We start from the raw sequence: 22,685 nt of genomic DNA, 5'->3' as shown, positions 1-22,685 counted from the left end.
CCTCTGCTCAAAGCCCACTAACAGCCTTTTATCTAACTTGAAAAGCCAGAATCCTTACGAGGGCCCTAAGGCCTACACAGTCTACTGACCTCACCCTACGCTCTGTCCAGCCACACCTCCTACTCAGGGCTCCTCAGATAGGCCAGGCACCTCTGGCCTCGCTGTCTCTGCACCTGCAGCTCACACACTGCCATGACGCTCTTCCATTTTCCAGTGCCGCCTTTCCTGGCCACCTGAAAGTTTAACATATCAGCCCGAGCAGTTTCTATCCCTCTTCTTGGTTTTATTTTTTCCTTGGTACTTAGACATACATCTACACATCTGATCTATGTTTAGTGTACATTACCTGTCTCCCCTGCCAGAATGAAAGCTCTGTGAGGTCGGCGCGGGGTGGGGGGGGTGCTGTTTAATTAATTGCTGTTCCCTAGAGTTTTGAACCTGAGGGAAATAACTGAGAGTATTTTTCAAAGGATAAATTAATCAATAGTCTACAGGTCCCGAATTACCACAATGTGACTTCACATTCTATCCCTTGCTATCTCCCTTCCTTGATTCATTTTCTTCACAGAACTTGTCACCAACCGCCACATGATGCTTCTGCTTATTTATCATCTGTCTTTTCTCACCACCTGGAGATCAATTTCACAGGGGTAGGAATCTGTGTTCCCACAGCCTCACATGAAGCATCTGGGAAGGAAAGAATTCCTTTCCTTTCTGCTCTCCCACATCAAGTCACAATCAGTCCCACCTGAACTGTTCTAACACCCTAACTCTCCTTCCAATCTCCAGACCTCCTGGTGCCCACAGCAGGAATTCTCTACCCTAAAACTTGAGTGTAACTGATTCTGCTACAACCGCTCATGAGCACCCCTACTGCTCAACCCAACTCTATTGTATTGTTTACAATGAACCTGTGCCCAGAGCAGGACATGGTTGCACTGTTCCCCCAGCCAAAAGATCCTCGTTCTCCCTCCTCTGGACCTGCTATACCCAGACATTTCTCAGGACTCTGATGTCATCTCCTCTGTGGTTGGGCAGGGGTTCCTCATGGGCACTCCCACAGTACCCTCACTGAATTCAAACCCTAACACGGTTTGTTTGCTGACTTGCTGTATCTCCTGCTATATTAGAAAAATCCAGTTTGGTCTACCTAATCCATCTTTCCTGTGTCTCCTTTACTGCTCACACAGAATATTTCACTTCTGACACTCCTGCCACCAAATGTGAGAGGATTTTTCTCCACAGCAAACAATTCTCTGTGAAATCCGCTAGAGGTTCTGCAATTTAACTCAACTCTGACAGTCTACCTAGAGTGTCAGACCCCACACATTAAGGGCTCAGTTCCACATGAGTGCTCCCCCTACTATTTTTGATGTCAATCCCAAGAAGTAATCCAAGCCTTACCCACAACTTCTGCCCAATTTATCTACAAATTGGAGGCTCCCACAACCCCCTCCTCAGGTTTGATTAATTTGCTAGAGGTCACAGAACTCGGGGAAACACTTTATGTCTACCAGTTTATTAAAGGATATAATAAAGGATACAGAAAAACAGCCAGATAAAGAGATACAGAGAGCAAGGTCTAGCCTAGGAGCTTCAGTCCCTGTGGAGCTAGGGTGAATCATCCTATTGGTGTGAACATTTTCACCAACCTGGGAATTCTCCAAGTTCTCTACCATTGGATTGTATGGAGACTTTCTCAAGTACACATAATCAATCATTAACTCCATTTCCAGCAACTCTTCTCTCTCCAGAGGATGAGGTATGAGGCTGAAATTTCCAAGCTTCAAATCATGGCTTGGTCTTTTTGGCTCTAAAGAAAATATACCAAGGAAATCTGAAATAACAGATTTGTATGAACACTGATGAATATTTTTCCTATTCTTTGATAAAATTGAACCTAATAAAGCTACTCCTCAGTCCATCCCCTTAATATCTCCAGACTGAATGATCTATTCTTGGCACCCAAGAGAGGAGACTCAAGTATTCTCACAGAGCATGTTAGAAGGAGAAAAAACAAAAACTTAAGGCTCAGTGGAAACATTAGACTGTATCACCACTCTATGCCAACAGTTAAGTTCAACCTATTTACTTAGTTTTCCTTGGATGTCCATCCGGGTTCAGAAGATACAGGAGCTACCAACACAGGGGAACTGCAGAGTAAACCTCTTCCTGGCTATGCTTCCTGGCCAGTGTCCTTAGGGTATGGCAGTTCTTTAAGACTTCTGTTTTCTTCTGGTTCTGATTTTGTGCTGGTCTGCATTCATTCCTTACACACTTCTTCAGTTCAGTCGTTCAGTCATGTCTGACTCTTTGCGACTCCATGAACTGCAGCATGCCAGGCCTCCCTGTCCATCACCAACTCCCGGAGTCCACACAAACCCATGTCCATTGAGTCGGTGATGCCATCCAACCATCTTATCCTCTGTTGTCCCCTTCTCCTCCTGCCCTCAATCTTTCCCAGCATCAGGGTCTTTTCAAATGAGTCAGCTCTTCGCATCAGGTGGCCAAAGTATTGGAGTTTCAGCTTCAACATCAATCCTTCCAATGAATATTTGGGACCGATTTCCTTTAGGATGGACTGGTTGGATCTCCTTGCAGTCCAAGGGACTCTCAAGAGTCTTCTCCAACACCACAGTTCAAAATCATCAATTCTTCAGCGCTCAGTTTTCTTTATAGTCCAACTTTCACATTCATACATGACCACTGGAAAAACCATAGCCTTGACTAGATGGACCTTGATTGGCAAAGTAATGTCTCTGCTTTTTAATATGCTGTCTAGGTTGGTCATAACTTTCCTTCCAAAGAGTAAGTGTCTTTTAATGTCATGGCTGCAATCACCATCTGCAGTGATTTTAGAGCCCAGAAAAACAAAGTCTGACACTGTTTCCACTGTTTCCCCGTCTATTTCCCATGAAGTGATGGGACCAGGATGCCATGATCTTAGTTTTCTGAATGTTGAGCTTTAAGCCAACATTGTCACTCTCCTCTTTCATCAAGAGGCTTTTTAGTTCCTCTTCACTTTCTGCCATAAGGGTGGTGTCAACTGCATATCTGAGGTTATTGATATTTCTCCCGGCAATCTTGATTCCAGTTTGTGCTTCCTCCAGCCCAGCGTTTCTCATGATGTACTCTGCATATAAGTTAAATAAGCAGGGTGACAATATACAGCCTTGGCGTACTCCTTTTCCTACTTGGAACCAGTCTGTTGTTCCACGTCCAGTTCTAACTGCCGCTTCCTGACCGGCATACAGGTTTCTCAAGAGGCAGGTCAGGAGATCTGGTATTCCCAACTCTTTCAGAATGTTCCACAGTTTATTGTGATCCACACAGTCAAAGGCTTTGGCATAGTCAATAAAGCAGAAATAGATGTTTTTCTGGAACTCTCTTGCTTTTTTGATGATCCAGCGGATGTTGGCAATTTGATCTCTAGTACCTCTGCCCTTTCTAAAACCAGCTTGAACATCTGGAAGTTCATGGTTCACATATTGCTGAAGCCTGGCTTGGAGAATTTTGAGCATGACTTTACTAGCGTGTGAGATGAGTGCAATTATGCAGTTCCGTTCCGTTCCGTCGCTCAGTCGTGTCTGACTCTATGCGACCCCGTGGACTGTAGCCTACCAGGCTTCTCCGTCAATGGGATTCTCCAGGCAAGAATACTGGAGTGGATTACCGTTTCCTTCTCCAGGGGATCTTCCCGACTCTTTGGTACTTCCTTTCTTTGAGATTGGAACGAAAACTGACCTTTTCCAGTCCTGTGGCCACTGCTGAGTTTTCCAAATTTGCTGGCATATTGAGTGCAGCACCCTGCCTCCAAAACCACAAACTTTCCTAACAAGATTCCCCTGGGATATGGAGAAGCTTTTACTATCTTTCTCCTATTTAATATCAACATATGACCTAATTTCTATAAACCTTGGGGCTTTGCATGTCTCTTGATCTTAATGTGATCTATTCATTATTTGTCCTCTATGTATGGTTTATTCTTTCTCTCATTATTGTCATGAGTCTTTGTTTTAAGAATAAAATAAATTTTTATTTCCTTCCATAGGAATTTTTTTAAAATCAGCACCTGTAACATTTGAGGAAGCAATTACCTAACACAGGATGCCCCAAGATCCTGACCACATGTACCCCCAGCAACCCACGCCTGAGACCATCACCAAACCTGGTTCTGAGTAACAGCCAGCTTTGTTCCCACTGTCCCACCTCCCTGCACCCCAGCACACTGGCCTCTGGATGTCTTAGTCAGCCTGAGGCTCAACTTCTAACTCCAAAGCAAACAAGGAAATAAAAGCCTGAATTTTAAGAGTCAAGGAAGGGCTTGATCAGCTAGCAAATTAAAAAAAAAAAAAGTTGACTAGTCCAACTGAGAGACTGGATTTATATTTTATTTAATTTTAATTAATCTGCATTTAAATAGCCAGATATGGCTAGCAGCTACTGTGCTAATAGCACAAGAGCTAGAGAATCTAGAGGTGGCACAGAGCTAGAGAAAAAAAAAAAATGCAGAGCTGCCCTATTGGTTACTTTTCAATGTTTACATTTTGGAAAGCCAGGATGAAGTAAGGCCATGGCAGGCAGTGATGTCCTTGTCCCAAGGCTCTACTTGTCCCAAGGCTCTAAGACGCCCACAGGTAGGCATCTCCAACAGTAAAATTCTCAACTCTCCTTTCCTCCCATGCCAGCTCTCTTTGGATTCAGCCACCAGCCACCTTAGCCCCATGTCTTCAAAAGAATTTATTATTATTATTACACCCCTGCTTCTCTGTGCTTCAAGTTCCACAGCCCCGGTGTCTGCAGGAATTTCATCAGCATCTCAAATCCACAATTTCTCAAATGTAACCCAATATTTTCTATCTTCCCCTATCTTCCAAATCTATGATTTTCCCTGTACTCCTTCTTTTCTGCAAAAGTACCATCACGCAACCAGTTCCCTTTATATAAGTCTAAATGTCACCCTTAACTTTCTCCTCTCTCTCAGCTCTCAAAATCTCAGCATCTCTTCTTATCAGCCTCACTTCCATTCCTATTGCACTTACCCACACTTAAGACTTTGGTATCTCTGAAGCCTCCCTGACTCCTTGTCCTAACCTGTCCTCACCCCAGCCAGTTTTCCCCGAAAGAGTCCAGGGCCCTTCCAGTCGGCTCCAATTGTATGCTCTAGGAATTCCTACTGCAACGCTCACTCTACTGTGCTAGAACTGTCCACTCACTGCTCCTGCTCACCCACTACTGCTGCTGCTGCTAAGTCGCTTCAGTCGTGTCCGACTCTGTGCGACCCCATAGATGGCAGCCAACCAGGCTCTACCGTCCCTGGGATTCTCCAGGCAAGAACACTGGAGTGGGTTGCCATTTCCTTCTCCAGCTCACCCACTACTTGAGGGCAAAAAGTAAGTTGGAAGGTTTTATGCATAGATATGGGCCACCTCTAATACAGAATGTGTTCAATAAATACTTGCTAAATGAGAACTGCAACAGGTATCTGTTATGGACTGAATGTTTTGTCCCCCCAAAATTCATTATGTTGAAGCCTTAACTCCCAACACGATTAGAAGGTAGGGCCTTTGAAAGGTAACTCGATTTAGATAAGGTCTTAAGGGTAGAACCCCCATAAAAGGCTTAGTATTCTTGTAAGAAGAGACACCAGAGCTTCTTCTCTCAGTCTTGTCAGGATCCTGCGAGAAGGCAGCTGTCTGCAAGCCAAGAAGAGTCCCCATAAAGAACCAAATGTGCTGGTTTTTTCTTCCCTGACTCCAACAAAACTGTAAGAAATAAATGTCTGTGGAAGTGTTAGTTGCTCAATTGTATCTGACTCTTTAAGACCCCATGGACTGTAGCCCGCCAGGCTCCCCTGTCCATGGAATTCTTCAGGTAAGAATACTGGAGTGGGTAGCCATTTCCTTCTCCAGAGGATCTTCCCGACCCAGGGATCGAACCCAGGCTTCCTGCATTGCAGGTGGATTCTTGACTATCTGAGCCACCAGGAAAACCCTTAAGTCACCCAGTCTATGGTAAATTGTTACAGCAGCCAGAGTTGACTAAAATGACACTTCTCTTTGTGCCCAACTCCAGTGTGTTCTAAAGCACAACCTTTTAGGTTATTCCCCTGGTCAAAACTCTTGGAGAGGTTTTTACTGATAGAATACAAACTTCTAAACTTTTTAGCCAATCATTCAGGAACTACCGGGAATCTCAGCTTCCAGCCTACTGTTCTAACACCATCCTCCACACCTTTACTCTTCTACCCCTGACTTGTCTCAAACTGCTCCCCCGCTCCACTATCCTGACATGTTCTGACACTGCCTCCTTTCACTTCAGGGTCCATTTCAGCTGCCACTGCATCCAGGGACCAACATAGCCAAGGGTCCTCTCCCCACCTCAACACCTCCTACCTCTACCCACACCTGTCTTTTTCTAATGCAATCACATTTTCCATGAGAGAATATAGTCAGAAGAAAAAAATCACCTATATTTGAAACTGGCTTAGAGATTCTCTTAGGAGGACTAACCCTCTAATCCAACACACCATTTCTCAAACACACCGAGGGGCCACATTATAGGGAAAAGAAAACAAAAACACAACCAGAACCACAAAGTCAGTCAGATGCTAACACTGACAAGTAGCTGTAAGAAACAAAACTGAGTATCATTTTTCACCACTGCTCCCACTGGAGCATCAACTACAAGCAGTTAAATCACCACCACTCCCAACTCTTTATTTAGAAGACCATCCCCAGGAACATAAGTGAAACTCAGATGATCAATGCATGTGCAATTCCTATCTTGCTCACCTGGCTGTGAACTCCTTGGGGACAAAAGCCTGTGTGATCCAACTGATAAACTTAACACATCACGTTAGCTAGATGCTTGGGGCAAAGCCCTACATTTCTCCCACAGAACCATTACGAAAGTTCTAAAGCCACTTTCAACTCTAAGACTATCGGATTCTATGAAATTAGTGTGCAGACACTGTGGTCCCTGAATGAGGAAGGAGAGACAGATGCATGTCCTAAGAGCAGAGAGGCAGTGACCAAAATAATCCTACCAACTGGCTGTCAAAAAGGGACCAGCTCTAACCTAACCCCCTACCTCTGCCCTATCAACAAGTCATTCAAAATGAGATTCAAAATCCCACTAGGGTGCTCCACTGGCTAAGACGCCACATTCTCAATGCAAGAGCCAGGCTTGATCCCCCTAGTCAGGCAACTAGATCCCACGTGATGCAACTAAGAGTTTGCATGCTGCAATGGAAATCAAAGATCCCCCATGCACAACAAGAACCAGCACAGCCACATAAATAAAAATAATAAATATTTTCAAACGGTCTTTTATCTTATTCTTTAAGTTTTCTTAGGGTAAGTAATTTAACTACTGATTAAATAAGGGCGCATACTCTTCCTATTTTTATTATATTACAAAATATTTTCTAACAAAACTTTCTACAAGCTCAAATTCTAACACATGAACTATTTCTTCATAAACATTTTTGGATAAGCTTTTGTTTTCATCTGTTTTCCTTCTTCTATTTCAACTGAGGCAGCCCATGTTAACACACTTCTTGGCATCCCTGTTCTAAGTCATCCTGGTGGCTTACATGCTGATTTTCACAGCTTCTCCCCTTGATATGTCATATTCCTCCCAGTAGCTCAATCCCATTGATTTCAACTCTATTACTCCTCTTTTTCTTCTCCATTTTTAATGCTTAACTTTTATAGCCAAAGAATAAAGTAAAAATTCCATAACATCTCTAAATGAAACTGCTCGAATGTTAAATTAACTTTATATTCACATTATTTTTATGTCTAACTACATAGTATATCCATATTCCCAGCTCCCATGTACTTGTACACCTGGTGAAAATGAATCTGGAAATTAACGCTTTGAGGAATACTCCTTCCCAACCACACCCCTAAAAAAACAACAGCATTTGGAAAACCTCCAAACAGGCAAGAAACATAAAACAATGAATGGGTGGATGTTGGGACCCAAGAAGCTCTGGACCTGGAGGACCTTAGTCAGGCAACTTCCATGGGGAAACAGGGGCTCAGGGGTCCTCGCACAAGGGGAGGAGCAGAACCAGGTTCAGTGCACAAGGGCCAGCAGGTCTCCTCACTCCTCCACGCCATGGTCTGCACCACTGGGGGAAGACAGTGACCTCCCACTGTAAGACCAGGTTCTGGACTGGACCCAAGAAAAGAAAAGGCAAAACTATAGAGAGAGAAGCAGGGAGTGGCAGGGAGAGAGAAGAAAATATCAAAAGAAACAGGAGGATTTAACACTAGATGAAAGTATAATAGAACAATGAGAAAAATAGTACATTAGGGTCATTTGTACATTTTAAAATGCACAAACATTTTAAAACACATACACATAAGAAATTAAGAACCAAAAATAGGCAGATATAAACTGAATAGTAACTTTAGAAATAAGAAATACAATCATGGCAATAAAAGTTCAACATAGACACACAACTGTACACAAAGAATTAATAAGCTGGAAAATAACACTGGGGAATCCAGCCAGAAGGAAGCACTAGAAAAAGACTTACAAATAAATCGTAAGAAAGCAGTTAAAGGAAAATGGAGATAGAATGGGAGGCTTTACTGTATAGTTAACAGAAGTCCATTCAAGAGTTCAGAGCAAAATACAGTTATTTTCAGAAGTGCAAACAAAAAGGCAGTGACCATTCATGGTTTAAAAGACAAGTGAACAAAGAGAAGAAGAGGGATACAAAAAACAACAGTGAATATGAAAACTGATATCATATATTGGTGAATTTAACTAACTGTGCACTATCACAATCTGAATGCTAAAATAAGCCTAAAACCCTAGACCATAATGACAAAGCAGACTCAAGTGAACTAAAGTTTTTGTCTCTCAAGTAGGGCAGGGTAAGGGTAAATGGTCTGCTGAGCAAATGGTGCAGGAGAGACAAGTCAAAACCCAGGCATGAACTTTCCTTTTCATTTTTCAAAGATGCTCTAGTTTAAACCTGGAAACCTGATTTCTCTCTTCCTCTAGATAAGCCTTCAGTATAAAAGAAAATTTTACTTTGAAGAAAGAAAACAAGTAACACCACTTACAAAATCAGTGGAACATCTCTCTGATTTCACAGACCAAAAATCAAACTATAACTGTAGATTTGGTCAACCAATGTACTTAAAGATGCTGTGTTCATATCTTTCTTACTGGTCATTTGCAGCGAAGCAAATTCCAGGACCCTGTTTTAAAGAATCCTAGAATGGTATTCTTGACATTACCATTTCTAATATTAAGGGGGAAAAAACCTGAGGCAAGATCCCTCTAAAGAGCTCTTATCTTTTTTAAAGCAACACTTTAGGTATCTTTACACACATCAAGTCATAATCCTACATCTGAAAAATAATATTAGCACTGAATATAAAGAATGCGTGTCATCAACCTTATCTGACTTTTCTGATATCACTTATCCAGGTAAAATATCACTATCTTGGATGCTATTACCATAATACAAGTCATGGACATTTGGGTTCCAAACAATGAATGCATTCATTCATCCTCCCACCTTGAAATACAACTCTGAAGCTGGGTCACAGATTATTTCATAAAAACACATTTTTGGAGATAAAATTAAGCCTTCAATATCCTCTGCTGCGTCGCTTCAGTCGTTTCCGACTCTGTGCGACCCCATAGATGGCAGCCCACCAGGCTCCCCCATCCCTGGGATTCTCCAGACAAGAACACTGGAGTGGGTCGCCATTTCCTTCTCCAGTGCATGAAAGTGAAAAGGGAAAGTGAAGTCACTCAGTCGTGTCCGACTCTTTGCGACCCCATGCACTGAAACCAGGTTCCTCCGTCCATGGGATTTTCCAGGCAAAAGTACTGGAGTGGGGTGCCATTGCCTTCTCCTCTAGTACACAGTAAACACTGGGCCAGTTTTACAATGTTCACAGCAAAGCATGCTTCCTTCTTGGAGTTAATCCCATCAAGTGACTCTAGGCAGAGAGCAGGCCAAAACCATTGTCAGACAACAGGGTTCCCAAAGACTATCTTGTGTGAAAAGCATTTGCTCTTCAATTGCCTTAACCTTTGCTGAGAACAGGAGTATTAATGTTAATCCTATTCAATGCAGAAACTACTTTAGAGTGACTTAAGAAGAAAGGAAGACAGGGAATGCTGTTACCGGAAGAGTAAAGAAAGATGGGTGCTTCGCTTCATCTTCATATTTGCCTTCAGCTGAACTTCCAGCCTCCATGGATTTGGACGTAGTGTTCTTACCAATACCCATCATTAAGAGAAAAAGAGTAGCTTGGGGACTGAAGTGGTCGGAAGTTAAGGCTTGTTGACACAAGGAGCCCAGGATCAGAGTCAGCTCTTCCAGTGCTGATTCTCAGGCATAGATGAGCCCCAGAAGTGCCATTTCTTAGCACCTAGAAAAAGAGAAAGCAGCCAAATCATGTCAAGCATACAAACAACACGGGACACACAGACACTGTGTTTACTGCACAGGAAAGTCAGAGTACAGTTATATCCAAACATTAAAAAAACCCATTACTTAATCACTTTTCAAGTCCTCATCCACCTTCATTTATAGTCATTCAGATTATGAACCACCCTCTGGAGAGGGGGACCACCAAAACTGACTATCAAAAATACCAGAATACTAGGGAGGAAAAAAATAGAAGAGGGTTTCTCTGTCTGCATTACAGTATCTATCGTTTAGTCCAGCACTATCCAACAGAACCTTTCTACAATGATGGAAATATCCTGTCTTGTGCAATACATTCGTCACTAGTCACAGGATACTAAGCACTTAAAATGTGACAAGCACAAGTCTTCCCTGGGGGCTCAGTGGTAAAGAACCCAACTGTCAATGCAGGAGACATGGGTGTGATCCCTGGTCCGGGAAGATTCCACATGCCGCGAGGCAACTAAGCCTGTGTGCCACAACTACTGAGCCTGTGCTCTACAGCCTAGGAGCTACAACTGCTGCAGCCTGTGCACCCTAGAGCCTGTGCTCCACAAGACAAGCCAGCACAATGAGAAGCCCCTACACAGCAACTAGAGTAGCCCCCACTTGCAGTAACTAGAGAACAGCCCACAGCAACAAAGATATAGCGCAACCATAGATAAATAAATAAAATTATTTTTAAAATGTAACTAGTGCAGATACAGAAACTGAACCTTTATTTGTATCAAATTTAAGTTTGGCTAGCGGTGATCATACTAGACAGCTCAGCCACAGCCAACTTACTAGGATTGTATGGATCTTAGTTCCCCAACCAGGGATTGAACCTACACCTCCAGCAGTCAAAGTGTGAAGTCTTAGCCACAGGACCACCAGGGAATTCCCTAAGATACAGAAAAAAATACCGCATGCAGGAAGAGGTGAGAAGGGCCAGGAAACATTCACTGGCACTCAGGTTAGAACAATGTCAGATCTTAGCATCAATTAATTTCCCACAGAGAATAAATAAGCCAGACAAGCTGTCCTGCAAATGAGAAGGCAGGCCTACAAGAAGTCTGGAAAGACAAGTAGAAAACCTTCTGTTTAAGGGATTTTCTTAAGACCCCTCAATTAACAAACATTTTGGATAGGCTGGAGAAAAACAGAAATATAAACAATAAGCAAACACAAAATTTGAGAATTCAACAGTTAAAGGGCAAGAAGGGAAAATAACAGAAATAGATGCCGGAACATCAAGTTGCCTCAATGGGATAGACCTAGGTACACAAACACAAAAATTTTTGAGGTGGCTCTTTTGGCTTAAATGTTCATCCACATTCTGCATTCTTGTTCACATAACATCCATGACTCTTTGAAGCAGTGGCTCTCTGTGAGGAGTGATTTTTTTTTTTTCCTCTAGGGTATGTCTGGCAATGTCTGAAGACACTTTTGGTCATCACAACTGGGAGATAGCTACTAGTATCTAATAAGTGGAGGCCAGGTGTGCTGCTAAACATTGTGTAGAATGCATAGGATAATAATTTGTGTTATATTTGGTGCAAATATCTTAGTCCAGCGTTTTGCCTGCTTGCGAATTCTGTGAATGATCTTTTAGAACTGTTTTTATTTTTATGTAACCAAATCCATCAGTCTTCTACATTGTGATTTGGCCAGTGCCATCCATCAGTTTTCCAAGATCTGAACCAAAAAAAGAGTGTGACAACAAGCATACATAAATATATTAATAAAATCTGCCTGAAGAGACCCTGACAGATTTTTACCATGGCCAAGACCTTATGTTTTCCAGATGATAGGACAAGCAAAGAGGATGGTGAAAACTGTTGGGTCTTTATAAGACTACTTGCCAGAGTCACATCCAGAGGGAACATAACCTCTTTGCTCTACATCCAGCCCCACTGCCATTTGCACGCCAGCAGAGCTTTCAAATCTACACTTACCCAAGTTAACTTTAGGGGAAATGAAAGAACTTTAATGTAGAATACATTTATTCTACTTGCTGGGGAAGACTAAAGGCAGGAGGAGAAGGGGATGACAGAGGATGAGATGGTTGGATGGCATCACTGACTCAATAGACATGAGTTTGAGAAAGCTCCATGAATTGGTGATGGACAGGGAAGCCTGGTGTGCTGCAATCCATGGGGTCACAGAGTCAAACATGACTGAACAAATGAACTGAACTGAACCCATGTTAACTTTAGCTAAAATGACAGGACTTTAATACAGAATACATTTATTTTACTAGGTTAATTTTATCTTCATGTTTGTTTCAGATGTATACATCCATTCCAGGAGCCAATCCTCCTCACTGGCCCTCATCTCCAGAAACAGAGAGGGATAAAATTCCATCTGGACAAGACCACTTTTCATCAAGTACTCTGTACTCCATTTCTCTACCCAATGTTTAACTGACCCTTACAAGCTTCCTGGAGTGTGCAGTGAAGTGAGCCTTAGGAAGCATTACTATAAACAAAGCTAGTGGAGGTTATGGAACTCCAGCTGAGCTATTTAAAATCATTTAAAGATGATGCTGTTGAAGTGCTATACTCAATATACCAGCAAACTTGGAAAATTTGCTCAGCAGTGGCCACAGGGCTCGAAAAGGTCAGTTTTCATTCCAATCCCAAAGAAGCGCAAGACCAAAGACTACAACTACTGCACAATTGAGCTTACCTCAACATGCTAGGCAAGGTAATGCTCAAAATCGTCAAGCTAGGCTTCAACAGTATGTGAACCAAGAACTTCCAGATGTACAAAAGTAAAGTTAGTTGCTCAGTCGTGTCCGACTCTGTGTGACCCCATGGACTGTAGCCCACCAGGCTCCTCTGTCCATGGAATTCTCCAGGCAAGAATTCTGGAGTAGGTTGCCATTTCCTTCTGCAGGGGATCTTCCCAACCCAGGGGTCAAAGCCAGGTCACCCGCATTGCAACAGACTATTTACCAACTGGGCCACCAGGGAAGCCCTAAGTGTAGAAGCTAGATTTAAAACAGGCAGAGGAACCAGAGATAAAATTACCAACATCCACTTGATCACAGAAAAAACAAAGGAATCCCAGAAAAACATCTTTTTCTGCTTCACTGACTACACTAAAGCCTTTGACTGTGTGGATCACAAGAAACTCTGGAAAGAGATGGGGATACCAGATGACCTTACCGGCCTCCTCAGAAACCTGTATACAGGTCAAGAAGCAACAGTTATAACTGGATATAGAACAATAGGTTGGTTCAAAATTGGGAAAGGAGTACATCAAGGCTGTATATGATCACCCTGCTTATTTAACATATTCAGAGTATATCATATGAAATGCTGCGTTGGATGAAGCACAAGCTGGAATCAAGATTGCAGGGAGAAATATCAATAACCTCAGATATCCAGATGACACCACCCTAACAGCAGAAAGTGAAGAGTATCTAAAGAGTCTCTTGATGAAGGTGAAAGAGAGTGAAAAAGCTGACTTAAAACTCAACATACAAAAAATTAAGATCATGGTGTCCGGCCCCATCACTTCATGGCAAATAGAGAGGGGAAAAATGGAAACAGTGACAGACTTTATTTTCTTGGGCTCCAAAATCACAGCAGACAGTCTGTAGCCATGAAATTAAAAGACACTTGCTCCATGGAAGAAAAGCTATGACAAACCTAGACAGCGGATTAAAAAGCACAGACCTCATTTCACTGACAAAGGTCCATATAGTCAAAGCTATGGTTTTTCCAGTAGTCATGTATGGTTGTGACAACTGGACCATAAAGAAGGCTGAGCGCCAAAGAACTGATGCTTTCGAACTGTGGTATTGGAGAAGACTCTTGAGAGTCCTTTGGACCACAGGGAGATCAAACTAGTCAATGCTAAAGGAAAACAACCTTGACTATTCATTGGAAGGGCTGAAGCTGAAGCTCTAACCCTTTGGCCATCTGATGCTAAGAGTCGACTCACTGAAAAAGACCTTGATGCTGGGAAAGACTGAGGGCAGGACGAGAAGGGGGCGACAGAGGATGAGATGGTTGTATGGATCATCAACTCAGTGTACATGAATTTGAGATAGTGAGATAGTGAAGGACAGGGAAGCCTGGTGTGCTGCACTCCATGGGGTTGCAAAGAGTGGGACCTGATTGGGCGACTGAACAACACAAGCTATACTGAGGGGACCCATCCACTCCCTTTTGCCTGTCTCTTACGGAACAGTAGCCTTTGGAAGTCCTAAAGCCATAGACCCAAGTGAGCATAAAAGGTTTGGGGGCCAAAGATTAGAACAGGAAGTTTGAGAAAGGTTTTGGGGCAGAGGGCTGCAAAGTCCAAAAAGATGGACAAACGGAGGGAAGAAGAGGAAGAAAAGGAGAAGACAGCGACCACTGAAAATAAAAATATATTCTTGAAAGTCCCAAAATGACAAAGCACTCGACAGCAAAGTACTCAAGACTTATAAAGATAGCCTCAAGGCCAGAAACCATGCACTAACCAGAGATGAGAGTCTTTTATGTGTAGAGTTGAACTTTCAAGTGGGGAAATGCCAAGGCCCAAAGGCAAATGCAGCAAAACATTTTAAACAGTGAAGCTTAGGGTCTATGTTAGAATTTCTGGTAAAACAGAAGGCAAAATCTGCCAAAAACCCTGAAATGGGAAAGTGTCCTCCCACAGTGCCCAACTGATCCTTCTTCCTATTCTGTGCAAAACAAAGAGAGCAAGCAACGCCAGGGCTATCTGCATACTCCATCACTCATTCAATGGAGTGAATCTAAGCAAACTCCAGGAGACAGTGAAGCACAGGGAAGCCTGGCGTGTTTCAGTCCATGGGGTCACAAAGAGTCGGATATGACTGAGCGACTAAACAAGTGCTATCCTGTCCCTGAGCCCAAGACAAGGGGAAAGATGGGACTGAGGGATAAAAGGTCTGATTCACCAATAATGAAAACGATAATAATGACAGTAGTTTTCCAGCTATGTGTCCATGGGTGCCAGAGACATCTCTTACCTCTCATTATATAAACAAAAATTACTACTTGATAGGCACACTAACTCTATAAAAGTGGAAACTGAGCTTCAAAGAAATTAAAAGTAACTTGCCAAAGGACACACAGGTATAAGCAGTGCAGCAGCAGAACTCAAACTTTAAATCAGTATTCCTGTCCTAACAATGTTTATACAAACAAGACATAAGCTTCAAGATGGCAGAGCTCCTTCTCCAGAGCTTAAGCCTGCCCTCCTCAGACGAACTCCCAAATATGTGCACTTCCACTGCATAAACCATCAACTCAACAGCACAAAAGCCTCCTGTTTGTTTCATCTCGATGGCTCTACTGCAGCAGGAATGACCATGCTACAGAAACTACCATACCATTTGATGGTGTCCTAATTAGCCAAAGAATGACATCCAAATTCTTTAATGAGGTTTCAGGTCCACTGTGAAGCCTACTATGAAACTTGACCCTGCTATGCTGTGGTTTCCATCTTTCAGTTAGTTCCTTGGTGGCTTCAGATCCTCCTCCAGCCCTCTGGCCCTTGCACATGCTGTTGCTCCAAACACATTCATCTCACCCATTTCCCTCAGGGTAACTGCATCAGTCCTGCCTCTGATCAACACACTTCATCATAGCATCTGGGAACCATAAAGATGGTTATAACACAGCAAGATAATGTCTACCTACTCAGCCAGACAGTACAGAACAAGAGGCACTATCCCCAGTGCTGAACTTAGCACATGTATTAAACGTGCCCCAAAATATGTAGAACAAATGGTGCTAAAAATTAATAATAAAGGTAAATCATATAATATAACAGAAGACCTCAGTTCTTTTCCTGGGTCAGGAAGATCTCCTGGAGAAGGGAATGGCTACCCACTCCAGTATTCTTGCCTGGAGAATTCCATGGACAGAGGAGCCTGGTATGCTACAGACCATGGGGTCACAAAGAGTCAGACACAACTGAGTGACTTTCACTTTCATATAATGTAACAATCATTCTTGCTTAATACTTTTATAAATCTTGGAAAAGGAAATTAACAGTCAATATCAAATTCATCTGTGATGTAAGAGATTGTTGTTGCAATTTAATTGCTAAGTCATGCCTGACCCTTTTGCAGACTATAGCCTCCTAAGCTCCTCTGTCCATGGGATTTTCCAAGCAAGAATACTGGAGTGGGTTGCCATTTCCTTCTCCAGGGGATCTTCCTGACCGACCCAGGGATCAGCTGCGACTCCTCCACGGGCAGGCAGATTCTTTTACACTGTGCCACCAAGGAAGCCCCAAACCATGGTATGATCCTACAAAGGAATGCCACTATAGCCATTAAAAAGATAGCACAGAAATACTGACTGACATGGGGAAATGTGTGCCCTAAGTTATATAAGAAAACTGGTATTTAAAAAAAACCACAGTATATTAATAGAAATAAACTAGTCACAGAAGGACAAATACCACACAGTTCCACTTGTAAGAGGTTATCTGAAACAGTCAATCATAGAAGCAGAGAGTAGAATGGTGGTTGCCAGGAACTGGTGGGGAGGGGAAAGTGGGACGTTGCTTTTCAGCAGAGATAAAGTTTATCATGCAAGATGAATAAGTTATAGAGATCTGTTGTAGTTAACAATAATGTATTGTTCACCTAAAAGTTCATTAAGAGGGTAGATCTCAGTAATATATAACAATATCAATTTTCTAAAATGAGACAATGAATGAAAAGGATTAAAAGCAATTTAAAAAATGAGAAAAGCAGTATGTACAGCAATAACTCATTGTGTATGTGTAAGTGTGCCACATGCATAAACACACCAAAATGTTAACTGTAACGCTGACTGGTGTGACAGCAAAAGACTTATTTTCTTCCTCTTATTCCTCTGTATTTCCTAAAGTTATGTACTTAACAATGAAAGCTATGCTCACTTTCTCCCCCAAGAGCCACATCAGCAACCAGTTCTTCCCTGATATTAAGAATGAAATCCAGAGAAGTGATCATTTCTCCTTATCAAGGGGACACAAAGCAAAGTGGTATAGAATACAGTTCTCATGTTTAAAGTTGTAAAGTAATTTTTGTTGTCAGAAGAGCATGGAGAAAAGCCAAGGATTTGTAAATTATACTTAGCAAGTGAAGGAGAGAACTGACAATAAGAGAGGTATACCATGACTCTATGTCGAAACCACTTAAGAACTTTAAAATTACCTAGAGTCTATTGAATAGGACTGCCCAGCCTGAGCATCTGGATTTTAACTCTCCTGCAGCCAAAGTTAAAAATCACTACCGTAGAGCAAGTAAGAAATCACTATAGACTCAAAAAAATAATAAATCAACCTCAATAAACGTAGTGCTAACAAGGTGGGAAAATAGCAATTTGGGAAATTCTGCTATAAGTAAATAGAAAAGTAAAATAATCAGATCTTCAACAAATCTTTCAGTTCCCTAAAGACTGAACCACCAGCTCTCTGGTCATCAGGGTGTGTAGTGTGTGTGTGTGTGTGTGTGTGTGTGTGGTGTGTGTGTCTGTGGGGTGTGGGTGTGTGTGTGTGTGGGGTGTGTGTGTATGTCTCTAGCCATCAGGGTGTGTGTGTGCATGTGTGTCTCTAGTCATGAGGGTGTGTGTGTGTGTGTGCATGTTCTTTGTGACCACACTCTTTGTGACTTCATGGACTATAGCCCCCCGGCCTCTTCTGTCCACGGAATTTTCCAGGGAAGAATATTGGAGCAGGTTGCCATTTCCTACTCCAGGGGATCTTCCCAACCCAGGAATAGAGCATCTCGAGCATCTTCAGCATTGGCAGGCCACCAATAATCATGCACAAATGCAGAATAACAATTTTTTATAATTAAATGCATTTATTTTTAATTGAAGGATAATTGCTCTACAACATTGTGTTGGCTTTTGCCAAACATCAACATGAATCAGCCATCATATATCTGTGTCCCCTCCTTCCCCATCCCACCCCTCTAGGTTATTATAGAACCCTGGTTTGAGTTCCCCGAGTCACAGCAAATTCCCATTGGCTATGTATTTTACCTATCATAATGTATAAGTTTCCAAGCAGAATAACAATTTTAAATCAATGTTTATTTCATGAGCTATTCATCAGCTATTCAGTCAGTGATCATTTCTTTTGCACTGTATTTTTTTATCTGACCATTTCTCCCTTGTCAGTGTCAACTCCTTCAACAATGACTTACCATTTCACCCCTGTAAACACTTCATCTTTATATTCAAAAAGCTTTAGCAGACCTGACTGAAAAGCAACTGTCAGTCCAAGACCAGCCTTCCGTTTGGCCCACATCTCTTCAGAACTCTTCGTAACACACTACAACTACCAAAGGTCCAGGCTCCAGACTCCTGCATCCTGCTACACCTACAAATGCCAACTCTTTCAATAGTACCTTTTCAATCTTGCCAGAGGTTCCTTCAAATTTCAGCAGCACCAACTGGTTATAATTCATTCAGTTTTCCAGGTCGGGCAGCCTGCAATTCTTGGATGGCCTCTCCACACAATAGCATCAAGCACTTGGAACCACAGAGAAAACCCCACCTCAAATAGTAATTTCTTAGACTTGAATCTCCTGCCACAGCACAACATAGGTCTGACAGGGATCCCTATAGCAGGGAGGTTCATGTATAGCCTTTGAGAAATTGTGAGTAAGTATGGCCTTCAGGTTGTTGGGTGGTGTGTGCGTGCTAAGTCTCTTCAGTCGTGTCCGATTCTTTGTGATCCTATGGACTGTAGCCTGTCAGGCTCCCTTGTCCACGGGATTCTCCAGGCAAGAAAACTAGAATGGGTTGCCAAGCCCTCCTCCAGGGGATTCTTCCCAACCCAGGATTAACTCGAGTCTCCCACATCTCCTGAACTGGCAGGTGGGTTCTTTACCACTAGTGCCACCTGGGAAGCCCCCTGTCAGGTGGGTTGGGAGTTCTTAATACACAACAAATGTTGATGAGGTACATTTACCCCAAAAAGATGGCAATGAATAAATGCTACATTGAAACCACAACTGCACAGCAAATCCACTATTTGATCTAGATACAAAACCTACAGTTCTCCAAAATGACACAGAATAAGAAAGAAAAGAATAGAGAGTAAGAATCAGTGGTTCATATCCCTAAAACTCAAGTGGGAATCTTATTCAGTATACAGATTCCTTCTATACAAATATTGGCAGAAAAATATTCAAAGCTATTATTATTATTATCATTATCAGAGCTTCCCTAGTAGCTCAGCTGCTAAGGAATCTGCCTGCAATGCAGGAGACCCTGGTTCAATTCCTGAGTCAGGAAGATCCCCTGGAGAAGGGATAGGCTACCCACTCCAGTATTCTTGGGCTTCCCCTGTGGCTCAAGAATCTGCCTGTAACATAGGAGACCTGGGTTTTTATTATAACATTCCCAAATTAAAGACACAGAAAAGTCTATAAACAGGCAAACAGATAAGCAAATCATGGTGGGTCCAAACAAAGGGATACTCAGCAGTTAGAAGGCAGCAACTATTGATGTACCTAACAAGAAGGAGAAATGGCAGATACTACTTTGAGTGGAAGAAGCCAGACACAAGATGTGTTGCCTGATTCCCTATAGACAAAACTAATCTTTGGTGGCTGGAAGCAGAGAATGGTGGCCTACAGAGCAAAGGTAGGAAGAAGGGACTCCAAAGGCAGAGGAAGGAACCTATGGAGTGACAGAAACGTTCCATATCTTAGCTATGATTCTGGTGGCTCCGTTCATTGGCTTCCTGGTGGTTCAGATGGTAAAGAACCCACTTGCAATGCAGGAGACCCAGGTTCAATCCTTGGATTGGGAAGATACCCAAAGAAGGGAATGGCTACCCACTCCACTATTCCCGCCTGGAAAATCTCATGAACAGAGGAGTCTGGAAGGCTACAGTCCATGGGATCAAAGAGTCAGACACAACTGAATGACTAACACTTTCACTTCTTCCATTTATTGTATATAAACTATGGCTCAAAAAAAATTTTTTTAGAAGAAAAGAAACTTAATTAACTCTCATTCTACCAACATTAAAAAATGTCCCTTCCCCCAAATTCTGATTCCATAGACCTGCATTGAAATCTGGGGCTGACATTTTTAACAAGTGCACAAATGTTCTGATGCTAGTGGTCAGATCAACACCTTTGGATTGGGCAACCTGGGGTGGGATCAAGCTATGCTCTCTATGAGCAGAAACATATCTAGACAGGTGAGAGTATATGACCAAGAAGGAAAACTCTGGAATAAGTAAACTCAAAACCTGAATTTGCCAAGCAGTAGTCTGGTCCTTCCAAAGACACAAACAAGAACTTTCAGAGCCAGCCAGGTTCAATGATAAAGCACATTTTAAAAGTCAATCTCTGGCTCTCTGCTTAAATCCTATCATTAGGGGATTATAGTTGAACTGTGGCTCTCCATTAAATTCTGTTAAATGCTAACATGTGACCTAAATACTTTTAATTCAAGCCAAAAGAAAGATTACTGGGAAAAATATCCTCAACTTGTATGTGATCAAACTCCCTTTAAATATTAATAACTTAAATGGTTGCCTAACATAGAGTCTTGCGTTAGGGTTTAAAATTCAGTTTAAAATTCTGACCCTGGCTAGCTATCATTATTCCATTTAAGCAGTAATGAAATGAACCTGTAAGAAGTGGTTATTATTTGATCTTGTGATTACAGTTAGGCTCACAGGCTGTAACTAGTGGGGGTGGGAATCATTCTACAGTCATTTCCAAAACACTCTTAAGAACTCTTGCTCTTATTTTTCAAACTGCAAGTCACCATCCACTAATGGGCCAAGAAATCAACTTAATCTCAACCAGAATTTGTAGAACAATGAAATTTAACAGAATACAGAAAATTCAGAGCATACCTCACAAGGTAAGGGTAACCCTTATCAAGGTAAAAACTGTGGGTCAGTCAAAAAGAGTCTAAAAGTCAGTGATGTAAACGAAAGCTCTGCCCAGTGACACAAAAGGCATATTTCAAGCACTCAGTTTCATACATGTTATTTGCTGAACTTTAACATACTCACAAAAATAATTTGCCAAAGTGATACAAGATGACAACACTGATAACAAAACAGAACATCACCTGGCCTTAACAATGGAGAGAGTGCCCAGAATCGTGGCTTCAGAGTGGCCTTTCTTTAAAATCTTTCAGAGCCCTAAATCAAAACACCTCAGTAACTGCATTCAAGACAGTATCTGTTTACATTGCAATGAGTTGTGTAAGCTTCTAGCACTGTCTTGGTTTATCAATTTGTTCTCAAGAAGGGAATTTTTAAAAAGTCAAATAGAACCTGGTTTTCTGAAGGGGAATCAGGGTTGGCTGCCAGATTTCATCTCAGAAACCACCTGCTAAGAACCTCAGGAGCCCCAGGACCTACGAGAAGCCTATGGTGCAAGCCTACAGGGAACTTGGAAGGGAAAGGCCCTGGGACAAATGTTGCTCGGCTACTTAGTAAGTGATAGTCACTGTGTCTGACTCTGTGACCCCATGGACTGTAGCCCGCCAGGCTCCTCTGTCCATGCAATTCTCCAGGCAAGAATACTGGAGTGGGTTGCCATTTCCTTCTCCAGGGGCTTGACTACTTAGGAATCACCTAAAAATGGAGTCAGGGTCCTCAACAGAGGGGACACAAAGCCATTGGATAGACATGGCAAATATTCCTGGCACATCTATGGTGTGACGTGAGTGAGGAAGACCATTCCTAATTCAAAGCAAATATTTTTGGAGCATACGATGAAATGATAAAATGATAGATGTTAAAAAGTATTCTCTGAATGCAGAAGACCCCTTTGGTTTCTTCCAGAGACATGGCCTGCGAAATCCTGGGTACAGAATAACCTCTAGTCCACTAAACTCTAAATCCTAAAGAAGCTCAGATCCAGCCCAAGACAGGCTGTTTCGCTGATGTCAGTCTACACACAGCCTGAGTCATGAAAATTGTTGGTCATGCTATCTGGAAAAGACAATGACTCATCGGTTGCTCCATTAGGGGAAAATTGGAGTCAAGTTTACAGTACGAGGACAAAGCAACTGATGTTCTGTTAGTCTGATGGCTCTAAAATACAAAGTTATCATTGCTCTCTGTTTTTCTGACTTAATGTAGATGTCAGATGCTGTGGCTAGTATCATCCAACAGAAATCTTTTCCCCAAACTTTATTTAAAATTATAAGACCTTAAGATCCATCATCCTCACTGTGCCTCTCCTGCCCCAAATACTACCCATGCGAACCATACTGACATGCACAGTTCCCAGGTCTTAGCTCAAAAA

At 42.2% G+C, this 22,685-nt stretch overlaps 1 protein-coding gene across 2 annotated transcripts in view; it reads right to left on the bottom strand.

Moving 5' to 3' along the window:
- SLC23A2 (solute carrier family 23 member 2) overlaps nucleotides 1-22,685 on the bottom strand; it is a 144,784-nt gene that overhangs the window by 80,604 nt on the left and 41,495 nt on the right. For both annotated transcript variants that reach the window (XM_055431922.2, XM_055431912.2), the window contains exon 2: nucleotides 10,166-10,412. In XM_055431922.2, the coding sequence (XP_055287897.1) occupies nucleotides 10,166-10,273 (108 nt within the window). In that variant the 5' untranslated portion in view covers nucleotides 10,274-10,412. The remainder of the gene's footprint in view (nucleotides 1-10,165; nucleotides 10,413-22,685) is intronic.

Source organism: Moschus berezovskii, chromosome 15, assembly GCF_049115385.1.
Source record: "Moschus berezovskii isolate FMDL1 chromosome 15, NW_MosBer_1.0, whole genome shotgun sequence".
In the NCBI taxonomy this organism is placed as follows: Eukaryota; Metazoa; Chordata; class Mammalia; order Artiodactyla; family Moschidae; genus Moschus; species Moschus berezovskii.
Note: the sequence above shows the minus strand (reverse complement) of the source record. Positions and strands in the feature narration are given on the sequence as shown.